The sequence below is a fragment of the Hippocampus zosterae genome, chromosome 6 (assembly GCF_025434085.1).
Source record: "Hippocampus zosterae strain Florida chromosome 6, ASM2543408v3, whole genome shotgun sequence".
NCBI lineage: Eukaryota > Metazoa > Chordata > Actinopteri > Syngnathiformes > Syngnathidae > Hippocampus > Hippocampus zosterae.
The window spans coordinates 16,680,758-16,700,846 of record NC_067456.1 but is presented as its reverse complement, the minus strand read 5'-3'; the positions used below and the strand labels follow the sequence as shown (position 1 = coordinate 16,700,846).

Below are 20,089 nucleotides of genomic sequence, written 5' to 3'. Positions count from 1 at the left end.
TCTGTGTTAGACGAGGGTACGCAAAGGTTATTAAAGGCATCAGAGAAACGACTAGCAGTGCGAGGGTTAAAAATTCGGCGTTTACAACTAGGAGCGCCAGATTTCACAGCAGCATGCGATAATACTACGTCAAATAAAACTGCCATGTGATCAGAAATTCCATTTTCAAGGACTTCCAGATTTGACACTAGATTTGAGACTAGGCAAAAAACCCCACATTAATTTTAAGGATATTGAAAAATATTAAATAATGTAAAGAGCATAACACTCATGAATCATGCCTTGAGGGAAATTGCTGCTGAGGTGTTTTTAAGTCAACAAAGTTGCTTTAAACTAGATGCCTAAAACATGTTTTGAATCAATGCATTTTTGATAGTTTTTATTCTGGTCCTGTTATCAGTCAAGGCAGTGTTCAGATCTGTTTATATTCAACTAAACCACTAATAACCCTCTTTTTTTCCCCTCCAGAATTGGAAACTAAAAAAAGGAAGAGACCCGGACTCCAAAGGAAAGAGCAGCAATTGATCGACACCTTTCAAAATTTGTAGCATTAAAGAAAGTTCCAAGGAAAGATGACTGCGTTAAGTGTCGTAGTCAAGCATCGCCAGACCTTGAAGACCGCACATGGAGAGATATTCCACAATGAAATTATTAAAAGATATGTAATTGGGAAAAAAGCTTGAAGATGAAAGATAGAGAGAGGGAGAGACATAGGGGGGAGATAGATGAAGGGAGAGAGGGAATGGGATGAGAGAGAGGGGAGAAAAGGAATAGAGTTTGAAAGCACAGTTATTTGGTAGGGTATATGTGGGTTCATGTGTCAGGTTGTGGCGCAGCAAGTTTTTTTAGTGTGCGTTTTGAAGGTTGAAGTTTTTCAGGTGTTCTTGTAAGTTTTGAATAAGAGTACTTTTGTTTGTCAAAAATAAATCATAAAGTCAAGTCAGCTTTTATTGTCAAATATGCTCTCTGTGTAATGTACAGCACAGATTAAAATACTTTCCTCTCTCAGTCACAGTGCAAACATGTGGCGTATTGAACACACAAATATCAGAACTAAATAAAACTAAATAAATGACAGTACCCATAAATTAATGGTGATAAACTGTTTAAAAATAATATATCTGATTATAAATTTACATCATTAAATGTTTAGTAAGGTGAACGGCACCTAATCTACTTCAAAATCATTAAGAACGCATGGCCAGTGCCCGGTCCTCACTTATCTAGTTAAAAACTTTTTCTTAACCTTTGGTGTTTTATTTAATCTAAAGGAATGTATTGCCTAAGGGCGCCCTCCTGTGTCTAGAAATGTGTCTTTTTCATTTCTTTTTCAAGCAGAAAGGGTGGTCCTCGGTTTGTAGGCCTTTTTACTCGGTCCTCACTGTGCAGCAAGTGCAGGAATGTGTGTGTGTGTGTGTGTGTGCATGTGCGTGTGTGCGCACGTGCGCGCGCGTGCTGGTAAGGGTAGATCCTGAGAGGTTAGTTGATCGAAAAGCAGATCTTCGATCCAAAAAGTTTGAGCACCCCTGGTCTAATTGTGTGAATATTATTTCTTAAATGTCAGGTCAGTGTGTATATGATTCAGATATAACATCATCCTTTCATCAAGATGGAAACTATTTTTAACGTTTAACCTATGAAATGGTCTTTCGAGAGAATGCCCATATAATTAACTACTTGAATAACAGAATAAAAGAAAGTCAACTACAGTGAAATTACCGTAGATGGGAAGAATGAAATAGCAACAAAGGTCTTTGAGTAGGGTAACAGTGCAGGCAGATCAGAGATTGGATTTGTGTTCATACACACAAAATGCCACCGCTAAACAAGTCGACACACTTTTCTTTGAAATAGCTGACAACAAACACGTGCACATTAACACGATTCTCAATAGTACAGTACTCTTCTATCCATATTTCAGCAGGTCACAAAAGGGGGGCACCACTGTTGCCAGGAAGTTCATGATAGATAGATAGATAGATAGATAGATAGATAGATAGATAGATAGATAGATAGATAGATAGATAGATAGATAGATAGATAGATAGATAGATAGATAGATAGATAGATAGATAGATAGATAGATAGATAGATAGATAGATAGATAGATAGATAGATAGATAGATAGATAGATAGATAGATAGATAGATAGATAGATAGATAGATAGATAGATAGATAGATAGACAGTATGCTACAGAGCTAACCTTATTGGGTGTGCAGATACGGAACTAACTTACAGTCTGGGTGCCGGCACTGACTCAGTTTCCAGGGAGAAAGAGGGGGATCACATCTGGACCACAGCCCGATTGAGGGGGGCGGGCCATGGCATACTCACTTGAATGAATCATTGGCCTAACACACACACACACACACACACACACACACACACACACACACACGTACGCACGCACACAATGTTATCGCGTGTACCGTTCCCCACAGCACGTCGCACCCTGCAGCACCCAGCGCCATACAGCTGCCGACCCCACCCCCTTTTTACAGCGGTTACCGTGTACTCAACCCGGGCAGCTGCACGCATGCCATATCAAATTTTCATTTCACGTCTTCCAAATGTACTCAAAATAATAGCACAAGAAAATGTATTTCCTGCGTGTTGCCTTTGCATTTGTCTGAAATTCAAAAATTCTAAGTAGCACCTCTGGTCATCTTTGTCCATGTTGAAATATCAACCCGCAACGAAATGACATTTGCACTGACATTTCTACCACTGTTTTCCTTCACAGATGGTGTTAATGTCTTTGGTAATGCCTGGCGTGCAACAAGGCCTCCTGAGAAGAACTTTGCCCCTCAGCCCAAGTGTGCGCGCACCTCCGAGCGCCCACACACGCATGCACACACACTGCAGGGCAGTCAATGGCGCTCCAGCGCGGTGCGCTGATTGCGTTGGTCAATGTGCTCCACTGTGTGACTGCATGCCCCCAAGACTGAGGCTGAGTCTAGACACGAGTCAGCCAAGCCGTCCTGCTGACCTATATCCTACAGTTACACTAAGCGAGAGACGCAGGGAAAACAGGGAGAGAGGGGACGAGCGAGCGAATGGAGAGAAAGATGGAGGGGGGGAAAGACACGAGAGATGAGAGTGCGGGGAGTGAAAGGCTGCCACTGAGCACGAGAATAAATTGAGGGATGGGGAAGCGATAGAACGGGAGACGGAGGGAGCAAACGTGCAGACAGGGAATCGGTGGGGGGGGGGGAGCAGCAATGCAGCTATGGATAATTCAGAATGAGTTAAAAGGGGGAAGGGATGGGAGGAGATATTGAAAGTGGCAGCTAGTGAAGTAAAGTGAGGAGAGCGATGTCTAAGTAGTACGGATAGGAAAAAAAAAACTCAGGAGAGACCATTGAAGAAAACCATCCCAGGTGGCAGATAGCAGACACATCCCATTATCGCTGCAGTATCGCAGGGCAGGCATGCACCGACAACATAGATCCCAACGCATTATTATTACCCAGACCTCATTATGATATTCATTGTTGCACATTTCACATTATTTAAAAATGATTTCCCCAGTAAGAAGAACGGTCATCAATTAACAATTAATGATCTCTTAAACCCAGCTGCATGTGCAAAATGTTGGCATTTCTCCTTTCAAACCATCTCCGTACATGAATCTCGACTGGTGGTAAATAATATGTAGACTGGCAATGTGAGCGTGATTTATTACGCACAAACCTCAAAACTGAAATGCAGCATACAGGTGATAGAAAAATATTCAGGAAAACTATGAAAGCCATCCAAAAACGGTTTGAACCGTCATCAGGACTCCATAAGTGCGTTTCGCTGGTGAGTAAACATTTTGTTTTTCTTGGTTTACAGTGGCAACTGTAAATTCCACAACATTATCGAGTGGTTCACATCAAGTGGCACTGAATTGGGCATTGGTTCATCAAAGGATCTATTTGAAAAACTTGAGACCCTTGTCAAGGATGAACCTTTCTTTGCATCATAACAGTCAGCAGCTTCTCCGCAATCTTGGCTGGACATCAACCTGTGCCCAAAACATTGGGAATCCCTTTTCCCACAATATATGTTGTAAAATTGTCACAAGGGGAAGAGTTGCCTATGAGCAGGACATCTTAGTAACGTTTGCAGTGATTTTTTTTCTTTTACATCAAATTGTCACAAATAAAAAGTGCTAAACCAATACAGTGAGCATCAAAATGCAAGTGCCTCGCACTTTGTGAGCATTCCAGGATTCAACAAACCGGCCGATGCCAACACTGGCAACCTGGCATGCCAGAGCTGAGACAGACAACTCGACAACCCCTCTTGATCTTGATCTTCCAGATGTGTCAGACAGTTATTTTGTAATTAACATTCTTATTTTATTGACCTGAAAGGTTAATCATACATGACAAGTAAATTTTGTTGGTGTTCGGTTTGATTAAAACTCAAATTTTGAGAGATAAAAATGTATACAGGCTGTCACATACGAACCTTGACCTAAATCCTCTCAATGCCATGATTCTTAACGTAAGGACATGGGCAAAACAGGAGCTTAGCATCTCACACATATATGCAAGCAAAAAAGCAAATAGATTGTAAAGTAAAACCAATTTTTTTATGTAGTTCATGGTAAGCAACGTCAAAATTGAATGATCAGAATGCCAATTTCACAATATACTGTCCAAAACTAGAACAACAAACAAAGAAATCTGTTGATGTTGATGGTGTTGAGTGTGCCGCTGTGCTGCGTCTCTGAGCTTTGCCATGATTGTTTACCTCTCGTGTATTTCCGGCGAGTTGCGCGCCACACGTACTGGCCGACACATAAAGTTTGGATACGTGTCTCTATATACACACTTTGTCATTTTCGCCATCGAGAAAGAAATTAACTGAACGGTTTGTAAGTGGGAATTCCTTGTGTGTTTCTTGCATACTTGGCCAATTCATCGGATTCCGATTCTGATTAATTGTGGATTGAGCTCAAACCAACGACCTTTTCAGTGGAGGTTTGTATAACCTGCCGTCGTTTGTTATGGGGATGAAACCATATTTGCTAAGTTAAACATGAGTAACAATGATGTCACACAGCTCCCACAGCCAATCGGAAAAGAAACTTAATGACAGTATATTAATTCACACTGGCAAATCTAGCATCCATCTAGCCACCAATTTTCAAATGATAAAATATTTAATGGATGAAAAAGTTCCAAATGTTTAAAAAAAGGCAGTGTTAGATCACGTTGTGCCAATAATACAGAACAAACTCAAACAAAAATTAAATTGAGCACCTCCTGACATATTTCCATTGTTCCACGTCTTGTAAGAACAATGATAATCGATACCAAACATGAGGTTATTGACGATAATTTCAGGACAATTTACCGTATGCCTTTTGTTCAGGTTTACACGCGTCCATTGGAGTTACTCTGAAGTAACTTGTCCACAAGCGCAATGAACAAATCATCATCTATGTCTTTCCAATTTTTTCCTTTCTCTTCACCCTATTACTCTTCCTCCCATGGATGGGAGAATGAATGAGCCCAGACAGAAGAGGACAAAGACTTAACATGTTTTTCTCTCTTTTCTTCTACGCATTGAGAGGATGAGCTGGACTGTACTAATAGTCTTTGTGTGTGTGAATGGGACAGAGGGCTTTTTGTGTGTGTGTTCCAGACAGCGGCGCATAAGGCAGGACTTAAGTAGATGTTCGCCAAAGCGTACGTAATGCCAGGGAAATATCAACTAATCCCTACACTCTCCTACCCTTTGACCCCCACCCCATCCATCATTCATTCTTCTCCTCCTCATCATCATCAGCACCATCAACATCAGCACCCGCCACATCTCGCACAGGTGCTGAGGTATACTGAAGTTTGCGATCAGATATGAGCCCACGAAGAGCTGATGTCCAAACTCAAAGACGGGCGGCGTAAGAAGCACGTGCGCACATTCACTCTCTCGCGCACACAAAACAAAAACTCACACACTCCACGGGGGATTGTTGTTGTTTCTTAATCCCCGTGGATTAACAGACTAACAGACTCATTTTACCTCAACCCAAACAAAGAGAGATGTCAAATCATCCATCCAACGCTAAAGGTGATGATCGCATTAACATGATGAGACGGTGTGTGCTTGTGGGGTGTCGCAGGCTAAGTGGTGTCGGTAGTCTATCGGGCATCAACTCCAAGAGGAAGAATCAAAAACAACAGAGCATCTGTTGGAAAACGCTTTGCCATCCCCACTCTGCCTCCATGATCAAAAGCACAGTCCCTAAATGCTTCAACGTGAATGATGATAATGAAGCATGCACAAGGCCGCTGATTGCAATATATGTCATTAGCCCATGTGCTAACTCCAATATTCTCACTGAGCTGTGAACGTAAACTGCTTAAAGACGTAATCTTACAGGCACTGTAGGAAACGTAGCGTTGTGTCAAACAGTGGTGCTGTGCTAATCCACATGCTAGACTCCAGATTAACCAGAGGGGATGGAGATGAGGGAGGGGTTAAAAACATGCCGTCCAGACCCACCCCCACACATCATCATCATCAGCATCATCATTGCGCACGCACACACAAGCACGCACACACACACACACACACACACACACACACACACACACACACACACACACACACACACACACACACACTCACACAAAATCATCTCCACCCTACCATCCCCTCCTTCCAGATTATCGTGCTTAGTGTTGCTCCTGTGTGGCAGACAGTAAGAGGATCTCTGGGTGGCGTCCTCCTGGGCTCCGTTATTGGTCTTCTAGAAAAGCCCCCTCCCCCTGAACTGAACACCTACAGATAGACAGAGGTTAAAGGTCAAGGGTCGTGTATAAGAGGGCTACAAAGTTATAAAAGATGCATCAGTTTGTTTTGATGAAGGGGATTATTGTACATCGGCCCAGTGATTCCATGAAGAGAATAAGATGTGTATCAATATTTTCACTGACTAAAAATGTGATTCGAACATTTTGAAGTCCAAACCGCAGTAACCCAAACCCACAATGTCTGTGAAATGTCAAAAGACATTTAATTATACCTCTAAGAATTTAGGGCAGGCACCAGTCACACGCCCATACCCACAGATAGGGCTGCCCACCATTGAATAAAGAAATCAAGAATATGATTTGCAAAGCCATTGCTGTATTTTCTGTTAGTTTATACAAGTACGAATCACATCAGAAAATCAACATAACTATCAAGTCGCCCTGAACATGAAAGCCGCACACAGTTAGCAATTTCCTCCCCATTTGCACGCCAACATTTATTAAGCTCTCGCTAAGAAATAACGACAACTAAATTATTTTGAGAAAGTGCCTCAGGCAAAAGACACATTTTTCGAAATGCCTGCCTACTGAGGAAAAGATATACTGTACACTGTGTATTAAGAGGAACAAGAAGAGGAAAATGACAACTCAAAGTAAAACTAGATTCCGTTTCGTAACGGCAAACAGTGGGGAAAAGAAATCTGAAAATGAAGAAATCCAATTAAAATCTCACGATTGACACTGTGAGGTAAAGACATGAAAGTCTTTTTTTTTAAAGCTTTGATTGGGTTGATGCTAATAACAGACCAACGGATCTTTCTACTGTGGCGCTACAAAATCTTTGAGATGATGAGGACGATGATGTTTTACCAATTTGAAAACACCACAGCGACTCAAAAGTGAAAATCATTTGCATTTACTGCTCCTTTATCCACTCCACCCTTCAAGTACCACTGACTGTATTAATATGTCAAACAACAAAGCTATCTGTGCCCCAATATGACATTTGCACAGTAGCGTGCTCTTTCTTTGAACTGCGATTCACGCATGGGAATGAATTGCAGTCACTTCCTTAGTGCCAGACATAAGGATCGCTTTTAGATTTTGTATTAATGCATAAGATTGAAGTCCTGTTCAGTGTGAGTGAGTGGAGGAGGGGAAGTGTGGGTAGTTGGGGGGGTGGAGGAGGGTTATGGCATTCCTTCTAATGCCTTTCAAGGTGACTTGGCCTTCCTCCTTGAGGGCTTTTCTTTCAATTCTTCTCGGGATTGAAATTATGATGAAGTAATTTTTCCAGAGAAATTGCCTATGTCACTTGTGGTATCACTTGGCAAATTTCTCAAGTGTATTGTCAATATCTACCTCTCCTTCACTGTGTCTCCCGTCTCTCCCCTCTTTGGCTCTCATTCTCTATCCCTGAGCTCTCACTTTACATGTCAACGTGTCAATGTCATCTTATATGAGGCCTTTGTGTTTGACACCTGCAAAACACCCTTGTGTTTAAATCACTGAGGGATATGGTCATGTATTCACGTGTACAAAAGGCTCTCAAGCGGATCCCTGCATAAACAAGAATACGATTCAAACTCCTGTGCTGTCACTCTGCCACTCGTGAAGGTGTTTTTACCGTATCTTTGCAGAGAAAATCACCTGCTTGTTTCAGTGGGAGAAGAAGAGGCTGAGCGGAACATGTCAGATTGGAGACGATGATTCCTCAGAGACCTGTGGCCTAATTTCTTATTTTCAAGAGGAAACTTATCTAATTATATTTAAGTTAACTTCCTGGTGGTCGATTCAAGGGCAACACTGATTGGTATGAATAAGGAGCTCATTCAGACCACTTCAAATGTACCCAATAAAAGAGCTGTGTAAAAGAAAAAAAAAGAATGTTTGGTTTTGATTTCTTTGTGTGGGAATGTTTGTTCCAATTAATCATTTGATATGTTTTTTTGTATTAATCTTATGATTGTTGCTTTTTATTGGTGGATGTGCACTTTTCATGAGTGCATTTGTCACCTTAAACGAAATGTTTAAAGTAAATTCAGTCGAGATAAGAACTGTTATGAACTTATTGATGTGACCAACATTTTTTTTCCAACTCTGTGCCCATTGAAAAGAAAAGCAAAAAGAGCTCCATTGATCCATCAGTATCTGCAGAGCTTCGGACCTGAATTTTCATTCATTTCGGTCGCACTATAAAGCAGGTATAATGTGTGCACTAAGTACTGATTTGTGGGTTTAATATCATTCCCATGAAAAACCTTTGACATCTCGGAAAGCAACTTGTGTGCACTTTGGCTAGAAACCTTCAAAACCTGCTGTGCTTAAAGCAAGTGTGTACCGGTACTCTTATTCTCTTCTAGTCCATGGCATGCAATCACCGATTTTTCTAAATGGCTCTGAAACTTAGCCCCAGCCTAAAGGAAAATGAAATCATTCCATCACCCTGTCCATTAGCCCCAGCCTCTACCTCCACATCACCGTTTCAAGGGAAGGAACACTTGATTTGCTTTCCCCAACTGTCTAGTACGGAGCCACAAATATTCGTGGCCACCAACAATTATTTGTGGCCGCAAACGAGAATTTGGTGCTCAGACTATATTGTGCCCAGAATAATTTCCCACACTCATTTCTGGGGCTCTGAAAACATAATTTCCTGTGCCGGGCAAGAAGCCATCAGTAGTCACAGTAGGAACATTAGTCACACACAGACATCATTTCAGCTATACACAAATTACATGGTGCAATTAGTTACTGTATACAGTGAAGAAGTATCGTCCTGGAAGCTATTTCAAACAATTGTTCCATCTGCTTCTCCAAAGCTCTCAGCACCCCCCCCCCCCCACCTCCAGTTGAACAGTGGAAACACAAAACTGTCAACCAAACAATATTATTCCGCAGAATTAAAGTCCGCTTGCTATAGCCACAGACAAGCATAAGACGATTAGAATAGATCTTAACGTAATTGAAAACATTTAACCAACTGCGACTTCCAAACAAATGATGCAGCATCACATACTAGCAGAGCCCACAATACTTATATCTGCTCTTCAAATCAAAGACTGTTACTGCTGGAGACGACAGTGCTAATTGGGGATCTTCTCTGCCCCTTCTTCTTGCTGCTAATTATGTTGCATATCATCCATCCAGTAGACCTGAGTGCTGCCTGGCATCCGGTGACATGTGATAATAGACCAAAGGTGTGCAACTTTAAATTCCGACTTGGTCGTATAAACTAAAAACTAAAAAAAAAAAAAAAACTCCATCACTTAAAAATCTGCTTTATGATTGATTCACTACAACATGAATAAAGCACTGAACCGCGTGAGTTCACTTTCTGACAGTGTAAATGTGAGCGCAACTGATGGTGTGTCTACGTGCCCAGTGATTGACCAGTCCAGGGCATCCCGATGTCACCTGGGATCGGTTCCACCCCCGCCCCAACACCCCGATGCTTGCCAACAATTTAAAATTAAATGCCTTTTTTTTTTTCAATGAAGGTCCTGCAGCATTCCTAGGGACCAGTGCTTTTTACCTGTGCACTAATCTGGACTCCTTCAGTCCAGATTCAAAGTCAAAGTCAAATCAAGGGATTTGCCTCACATTTTTGGACTAAAGCACCATCAAACTGTATAAGAAAGAAAGCGGAACCGATAAATAATTCTACTCTTCCAGAGGTTGAGATGGAGGTTGAGGACAAATAAATGACATATAGTGTATTTAAAAAAAGGGGGAAAAGAAGCAGGCAAAGGAATATGAAGGCAGAGCAATTGGATCTGAGATTGCATCTCTATGCAGAATGCACTTTTCTCCTCCTCCAAGTTGGGCCCTGAGGCATGGCCCCGTCTGCTTCTCCTGCTCCCTTCCTCCCTCTTACCACCATATGGACACTCCAGACCTCATGACGTCCTGCCTCTATGTTCACTTTCACAACACAATTTACACTCTTGGACACATTTAAAGTAAATTGCCAATTGTCGCTCGCGGTTCTGGTTTCAAATAGGGTGTAATCCCTTTTCATGGACTCACCTATGTTCACATTCATTGAAGTTCACACAGCGCACAGAACAAATAAGGACAATGTTTTTTTAAAATCCCTTTAGAAAAATGGGATCATTTGATTTTAAAGAACTAACGATTAACCCCTCCCCGTTGTTGTCTTTCACTGTCTGCCTGTCTTGAAGGGGCATTTCATCCTGACCAGTCTGGGATTTTATCACGCTTGCTTTGGTCATTACATCACAATTATGGAGCTGTTGGTATGGGAGAAATAAAGGATGAAAAAGGAGGAGTGGAAAAAAGCGACAGATAAAATGTAGGTCAGTGGAGATGCGCTCGGGGCAGTTTCGCTCTCTCATTGGTTGTGTGAGTGTGTGTGTGTGTGTGTGTCTCTCTCTCTCTCTCTCTCTCTCTATCTCTCTATCTCTCTCCTTCCATGGGCCACAGCTAAAGAGGCTAGGAGAGTGGGGTTGAAAGTGCCTCCAACCCACACCTGCCTCTTTGCTACCTCGCACAGACTGCCATAAGCATCCAGTGTTAGCTCTCACACAACTACTCCAACGGCAGACATTGAACCAGGCCTGATGCTAACCCAGCCTGACAGAGGGAGATTGTTTCAGAACAGACAGGACACACACTCATTCCTGCACCTGCATGATATGACTATTTTCTTAACTTTGCTTCATATTTAGTTCAAACCCCATGGAAGTCACCGGGCGTCTGTGTGGGCTCGAGGGAGGTTACTGAAGCTGGAAACTCATATTGGGCCTTGTCATCCATCTCATATTATCTCCCCCTTTGCCTTAATTAGCACGGAGAAAACAATGTAAATGCTTACTTTGCAAATTTGAACCCCCTGTGGGACAACCGTTGGTCACTATATATACCGCACTGGCTCCTGTTGTTGTCTTGTTGTCTGGTTGAGAGGGAAGAAATTTAACCTTGCTGTATGTTGCACATACAGCGCATTTGACTTGACTTGATATGTTAATTCCTGGTGGTGAGAATGTGTTAGTTAAAGATACAATGGGCCAAAATCACAATGAGCATGGTTAGAATCGCCTCAAGCCGACAGTGTTAGTTGTTGAGGTCGTATATCGTCCGGTTGCTATGTCAGTATTTGAGTATTTCTCAGAGGAAGTAGAAGACCCCACCCTGAAAGCCATCCCCAAGGATTACCTGAGACAAGCTGTCATCGGAGCTGCTCTTCTTTCTGTGACATACAGTAAGATCATTAAGCTCCGTGTACAGTACATAACCACCATTACTAGTCCGTTCTTGTTGTCTTCAAAAACTTTTTAATCGTGTCTCAATTGTACTTTAAGTTGACAATCACAATTAAGATGCATCTTTGATTCTTGGTCACATAACAACTGTCATTCTAAGCACCCAACACTTTGATCTTTTGTATTTAGCTTTTGGGAAGTGCTCTCACACTACAACGCAGAGCAAATTTGTGCTCATTAAACTAAGAAGCGTGGTGTTTAATATGTTTATCCATTCACTCAAAAGTGAATATTATTTACATTTTAAAGACAGAAATGTTTCATGCAGCTCCTGCACTTGAGTCATCGAAATATGTTGTGATCTAAACATTTTCACAATTACCTGATCGGCCAGATCAACACGAGTCTCTTTTTAAATCATGGAGCCGGAAAATCTGGACATGGTGAAGGGTTGACACACTTTTTTTTTAGGGTTTTTTTTTTTGCATGTTTGAAAACAACCACCAGTATATTGTACTGGGCTGATTAAATGTCAAGTGTTAGCGTCGGAGTGCGCTCAGGCTTGCGTGCGTGTGCCTACGCGTGCGCGCGCGCGCGCTTGTCGGCTGCAGGCTGAGCGGGAGAGAGTGGGAGGGGCGGAAAGCGCTCGGGTCCAATCCGAGCGGGCGGGCAAAGCTTCTACAACACGCTCTCCCCTCCTTCAGCCGGCAGAAAACAGTGGAACCCTCCCATCGAGGTGAGGGCGCAGATGTCATGAAAGCGACCGCAAGACCAGAGCGCAACCACCGACACGCCGAACGACCTCCGTCCGCCTCCCCACGCCCGCGTCTGGGATGCTTTTAGCGCACGAGCCGCCTCCAATCAGGGCAGCCAGCGGTGGTCGACGCAGATCATCGACACTCTTTTAGTTCTTATTTTAAACAGAGGATCTTGCCCACCGAGACGCCCCCTTTTTATTTCAGTGTTTCTGTTTGTTTCTTCATGACTGCTGCTTTGGCAAGTGAGGCGCAACAGCAACATCATGCGAGGTAAGCGCACCAACTCCACGCACGCGCGAACGCCGATTGGCGTGATTTGCTCCATGTCACGTTGGACCTTGAAAGTTTTCTTGTTGTTTGTTTGTTTTAGCTTGAAGTCGAGTTCACCGCGATACAAAATGAAGAAAGTATGCCAAAGTTTATTTGCGTGTTTCAAATGAGCAGGCGAACAAGTCCACGCGCAAAGCGATTGGAAATGAAAAGTGGCGTCTGATGAATCACCTTAGTCCATTCACATCAGTTCGCCGGCCGGAAATTGCCGCCCGATGGTGTTACAGGAAAAGATGCTTTTTACTCGTCTTTGCTGATTCGAGGTTGTGTAAAAAGTTTTTGGGATGTTCCAGGGCCACTTGCCGTGAGCTCCACTAACCCATTTCTCTACAAGGCGACCGGCATGTTCAATATCAACGTCAATGTCATGTTGTCGGCGCTCTCTCTCTCTCTCTCTCTCTCGCTCACACGCGCGCGCATACAAACGCACAAGCTTGCACGTTCCGACTCCCCCCCCCCCCCCCCATGAACAGTGTCAGATTCATATTGAGATCAGAATTATACTGTTCCCAATTCAAGAACATTTGCAGTGGGGCCTATTTGGAATGTTAACGACCGTTTGGAGATTTGGTTTTATAGTGAGACGTATTGTGCAATTCAGGCTCAGACCAGTTGCGTCATTGAACGTTATGAAAATGCGTTGCTGCATTTTGTCTTCGAAAACAATTATGTCAAATAGCATTTTAACGGTGAGAACATTATTTTGTATGGATATAGGTAGCCATTAAATGTGATCATTCTTGGTGTAATCGGTGAATGTTTAAGCAAAAAGGTTAAAAGAAATATATATCCCAAGGCTGAATAACTCTGCAAAAAGAGAGGAGTGTTATACATAAATAGAATCCATTGTAATTCTTTTCATTTTCTATACTAACAGAATAATTTGCTGTGATCGTGCATATTATATGTGGCTTTAACGCAATGTTGCAGTTCAATTGAAAAATAAACAATGAATCACCACAGCAAGATTGAATTCCATGACAAACAATATAAATGGCCATCGAGAACGGCATCTATTGCATAAGTCTTCTTTTCGCTGTCATATTTTATGTGTCTGGATGCCATTTAACATTTTCGGCTGCTGCTTGAGGCCGCCACAACTCTGAGCCGGAAAAACAAAAACAGAAAAAGTAAATAAAACAGACAAACGTCGCCCACCTCTCATTCTGTCATTTAAGACCAAACTTCTCTGTCATGCGCCTTGCGTCCCCCCCCCCCCTCGAATTATAGCGACCACGCTTGTGCATGGGGGTTTCTACGGGAAGCTCCAGCTTTCACTTTATAGCCACGGTTAGCAGAGGAGGCCCCTGAAGCGTCTCTCTCACCCCTCTTTCTCCATCTCTAGCTCTCTCCATCTTCCTCTCTCCCTCTGCACGCCCGAAAGGGTTTTGTCAGATAGAATTAAATCAGTGTGGGCAGCGCGCCCCCCGCTCTCAACCTGTGTGTGTGTCTCAGCTGCCCTTACATAGAACTGTGCACACAACCACAAGGTTATAAAAAATAGAGGCCTCTCATGTGCCGTGGTAATTATCATTTAACGGTAGCCACGACTTCTGAAGTTCCGACCGAATGTGATGTCCGCCAATTTCCAGGCCAGGAAAACAAAAACGGGGGTGGGGGTGGGTGGGGGTTGGATAATAACTGATCCAAAAATATGTTTTGGGCCTTTTTTGCATATCAAGAAATGCACGTTTTATATTGTGGCTTTGCAAAATGTTTTAAAAATGAAAATCTGTATTTAGCACCAAGTGGATTTATTTGCATCTAAAACCTCATGATGAAGTTGCAAGTAAATGAAGCTCCTAATGTCCCATCACATTTGTATAGCCAAACAAATTATAATAGCAATACAAACTAGTTTTATTCATTTCATGTTGGACATGTTTTCATTTGCTGCAGCGTAGAGGCAGCGTCGGTGCAACCTCGATGCACCTCGGTCAAAGAGTTCACCATGCGGTAGCTGAAGCGGTGGGGGTCGGAGAGAGGGCGTGAGAGGGCCGGTCAAAACGGCATTTTATCCGCTGGATGTCAATCGCTATCTCCTGCACTTCTTCAGGATGACGAAAAGAGAGAGGAACGGTACACGAGTCAGGTGAAGGCAAGCTGAGGTCAGAGGTGTCGCAACAGGTGTGGCGATGCTGTCGATATTGCAAAATATGCCATTGGCTCGTGTTTTACTCCCCACATAGATAGCATCACTAAAGGCGCACACACGCGCTCACACACACACACACACACACACACACGCACACACACTGAAACAATACGCATGACGGCTTCATGCCAATAGAATTAGTTCCATCCTGTTTTGCCGTGGAGGTTTGCGCATTGCGAGATCGATTTTTCATCAAATCCAACGGAAGCAGTCTGTTCAGATAAATCTGCGGCGCATCACTCAGATGACACTGCTTCAACCATATCGCGTGATCCCGAATTGTGAACCGTCGACTCTTTTTTCATATTTTCAAACAAGGTGGGAAGTACAGGCTTACCGACAAAAAGATCTCAAGTGAGAAAGCAGCCGAACCGAGATCGCTGGACCCACTCCGAGTTTGAAAGACCACTTTCATTCCATTACTGATTCACATTGCTCCGACTGAATTTCATACTGTGGAAAACGCAATGTCGGGGCCCCGAGTGGTCTGTTGTGGGACTCGGTCAGTGTCGATTCGCGCTGTTTATTGTGTGTTTGTGCTGACTAATGGCGAGTGTTATGTAAGAAGAGAGGAGAGATTACCCCAAGCCCATGCAGGCCACGTTGTTAATCCCTCAACACAGCCCTACTGACTGAGCGACGCACACACACACACACACACACACACACACATGTGGGGCTCATATCCCACTGGCAAGACACTCGCTAACGCATACCCCAGTCTCCTCTGCCCAACCGCGCGCTGTGTGCGTCTGTGTGCGTCTGTGTGCGTATGGCCTGATGGCACTCCTGTAGTCCCACTGAGCCGCTATCATAGCTCGTGTTTGTTTAGCAAGCGCTCAGCACAGACTTCATGTTGGTTTTATCCCGCCGTCTCGGGGATATGAGGCGAACGGTGTCCCCCTTCTTTGCTCATTCTCTCTCTCTTTTTTCTTTAAGTCTAAATACACACAAAGCGTGGGCTATATGGCACGCTTGAGTTTGTGTAGCCACTTTATCTACGCCATGAGGGATTTTCAGACCTGAACCGCTCCTAAACTCTAAATCTGCCTTGAAGTCATAAGTCCTCGTCTGCCCATTTTACTGCTCCGTGAAGGAAGTACTGTACGTCTCTGTGGAGCCACATCATTTTTCTCAGATTTAGACAGAAGTTGGTTTGAGGCGCTCCATTTTCACAAATGTTTTACTGGAAGAAGATCTTGCACGCAGACCAGCTGAAACAGCTCTTATTGTTTTTCATTGCCACCGTGTCCAAAGAGATATCAAGAGGAAAAGTTATGAGACCCAAAATATGACATGAATGCAAAAGTGGCCAGCTAATCATACTCGATAAGAAAAGAGGGTGAAAAAGAAGGACGCCACGGTGGGTTATGGCGATTATTGTTTTCCTCTTCATTTCGAGCAGATTATGTGTGAAATGATTTCCTTTTCTGCACGTGGAGATGGAGAGCTGATTTGAGGTGAACAAATGTGAAAGCGGGGATTTCAAATCGGGAGATAAAAGTAAAAAGAAGGGAGGGAGGGAGAATGAGACTGAGATAAGAAAGGACAGCAATTAAAGTACGCGTGCATGCGTGCGCGTCTGCCAAAAGTGTGCTTAAAGTGGAGGATGTGCAGTTCATTTGGATGTGCCAAAAAGACATTGAGTCGAAATGGTAGACACCCACATGCTCATGCAGATACTGTGATCAGATCACATTTGCAAACCGGCGTTGCCCTCAGCAGTGACTAACAAACGCCTGCCTGCACCCATACCGGTGGCATCCAAAGTCCACACCAGGAAACCGCTGCTTATCTAACACAAAAACTGATTACTCCACTTACAGTAGGTTTGTGTCAATGTCGCACTTCCACCTCGTTTTAGGAATATGCATAGCTCGACATTGGAAATAAGACAGCCTCGTCATATGATGCACAGAAAAGTGATTTGTTTATCCAAGAATTGATCTTCCTCAGGGAAGAAGCCGAGCTCCATTACAATTAGTTGCCACGTGCAATCTAAAAGCATGTTCCCACTAACTGAAGGTGTTGCGTTGGCAGATGCAAAGCTTGCAACGTCGCAACAATAAGCCTTCGACTTAGCCAACTGCATCTTTTCTTAATGACAAAGATTAGCCAGTTTTAGTGCTTGTAATCCCGTTGAAGAGGTTCTTATTAGGACTATCTCTCCTTCTCTTCATCCTCCCCTCTCTCTCTTTCTGTATCGCTCTCTCTTGAGCAACCTCGCCCAGCCCAAATGTGCATGCCAGTGTGTGCGCCCGGGTGAACAACCACCGCTAAGGACACGCGGTTGCCAGAGCAGTTGACGTGAGGTCTCTTATCATTCCTTCGTAAAGGGAATGGAATTATGAAACCAAAACTGCTGCTGCTTTTACTCACTCGACTCCAATTTAACGGTGATAATGTATTCTGTTAAATCATGCCACTAGAGAGGGAAAGAGAGAGAGAGAGAGAGAGCGAAAGCAGGTGAAGTGCAGAGCAGGCTGTGTGTGTGAGTCTTTGTGATCAATTTGCCTCTGTGAGAGATGCCCCTGGGGCCACTTTGGGGAGAACCTTGTTAGGCTGAGTTAAATTGTTGCCCGAGGCGAGCTATTAGTGGCCATCCCTGAGAGAGGACACACACATCGCATGCTCTCGCACTTAAGCAGAAACGCACACGCGTGCAGTCAAACACACACTGCAACGGCCTCTCATTTATATGCCCGCGTTCGCTCTGGCTTCACTCGCCGGAATACATAAACACACAAGCGGCGTGCAAGAACCCGAACTTGAGGCAGTCAAGTGTAAAAAGATACAGTTACTGGAAGAAGATGGCTTTCACAGTCACAAGTGGAAACAAAAATCACACAGTTCAACCAAAGTACCTTGGCTAAATCTCTTAACCATTCTGTACTTTTTGTGCAATTTGAGCAATTTCATGAACTGTGGATTCATCCATCCATTTTCCGATCCGCTTTGTCCTCACAAGGGTCGCAGAGGGGTGGTGGTGGCCGGGGGGGGGGGGGGGGGTTGCTAGAGCCTATCCCAGCTGTCTTCGTGCAGTAGGCGGGGGACATCCCGAACCGGTTGCCAGCCAATCGCAGGGCACACAGAGACGAACAACCATCCGTGCTCACACTCACACCTAGGGACAATTTTTTGAGTGTTCACTCAGCCTGCCATGCATGTTTTTTGGAATGTGGGAGGAAACCAGAGTACCCAGAGAAGACCCACGCAGGCCCGGGGAGAACATGCAAACTCCACACAGGAAGGCCGGAGCTAGGCCACTGTGGATTGAATATCTTTTTATTGCTTGACATGTCTCTAACAAAGTCGGTGAGCTTCTCCCAATCAAATCAAATTGACCAGTGTTTAAAAGACTCGACTAATCATGTGGTGTGACTCATGTGATGTCGCCCTGTAGAGAGAAAGATGGACCAAGTATTAGTTAGAAATGGTTACCGTGATAAGGCCGTAGTAGAATCATGGCCCGTGCAGTCGACAGCGGAAGGATAATCACGTTCAAGTTTTAATTCTAATTGGAATGAAAGAAAAATACGGTGTAATGCAGCTTTTATGGACAAAATGAGACTGAAAACACAATTTGCCACAACACTACTGTCCGACACAGACACTTAATTTTGTATTTTCATCAGTGTCCATTCAAAGTTTATTGCGTAGTACGACATGTGTGATAAGATCTTATTATGGTCACCACTCAATGAAAATTTATTTCATAATCTTAAAAAAAGTTATTATGATGATGATGAAATGTAAGGGCCATTATTTGACTGACAGGCAGATGGAAATATTGCATTTTTACTCTCTCCTCTTCATCTGAAAAACTCGTATTTCTGCAGTGAACTGCAGCCTCACACACAGAATTGTGGATTTGATCCACAAATCTGCTTCAGTTGTATTTTTGGGCACACTTAACAGGACAAACTTCAAAATTTTCTCTTTGTCTTTGCAAGCATGTCGCTCCCTTCCCTCCTATTAGTCTCTCTAACCTTTCTTTGGCTCTCTGGTATAGCCACCTTTTCTCTCCCTTCCCCCCCTCAAAGACACACACACACACACACTGTCATCTACAATTAGACTCAAGAGAAACACCATAGGAGGAGCATTGAAGGAGGATGAGGACATGGCCAACGCCAACAAACGTTATTTTCCCACCCCAGGAGGAAACGACCTCACTCAGTGCATGTAAACATCTTCTCCTGTACGCTCATTCCTTCAGTCCAAGTAAAATATGGACACAACCACCCCAACGGTGTGGCAGCTCCGCTCTGCCCACAAACGCATGCGTGTTGATATGAAGAGCAAGTCATGACAGTGAGCGACACGAGACAGAAAGCAATGTGCGTGTGTTGTCTGTGTGTGTGTGCATTCTCATGGCTGATTTCAGCATCAAAATGACCAGATGCAGATCTCTCACACTTGGAGCCGTTCCGCTCTGATGCGTTCACTCGGTCTTCAAGGAAAGGTCAAAGGCTGTTAGCGTCCTACGGGTCACCCAGGGGCCTGAAGGGCATGGAAGTATGTCTGTGTGAGCGTGTGTACAGTGGCCATGAGAGGCAGATCAGAGGAGGCAGATGGGCAGATTCAGTGTGTGTGTGTGTGTGTGTGTGTGTTTTGGGGCAGGGGTTGGGTTTACCCTGTGGATTTTTTTCCCACGCCTCCTTCTCCTCTTATCCATCTGAGGACACATGCCGCATTGGCTGGGAGACTTTGTGAGTGTGTGTGTGTGTGTATGTGTGTTGGAGCGGAGAGGCGGTTAAGCACAGAATGTCATACTGTAATGTCTGTTTTTTTCCAAAGCAGCGCACAGTAATTTATTCATTCAAGCATATGTGAGTGCGTTGCAAATTTTGTGTGTGTGCGCGTC

At 43.7% G+C, this 20,089-nt stretch overlaps 1 protein-coding gene across 1 annotated transcript in view; it reads left to right on the top strand.

Annotated features, from left to right (window-relative positions):
- Positions 1 to 12,669: 12,669 nt before the first annotated feature.
- The window catches only part of rorb (RAR-related orphan receptor B), a 24,302-nt gene continuing 16,882 nt past the window's right edge, over positions 12,670 to 20,089 (top strand). Inside the window, exon 1 of the mRNA XM_052068669.1 lies at positions 12,670 to 13,007. Coding sequence (XP_051924629.1) covers positions 13,001 to 13,007 — 7 coding nt within the window. The 5' untranslated portion in view covers positions 12,670 to 13,000. The remainder of the gene's footprint in view (positions 13,008 to 20,089) is intronic.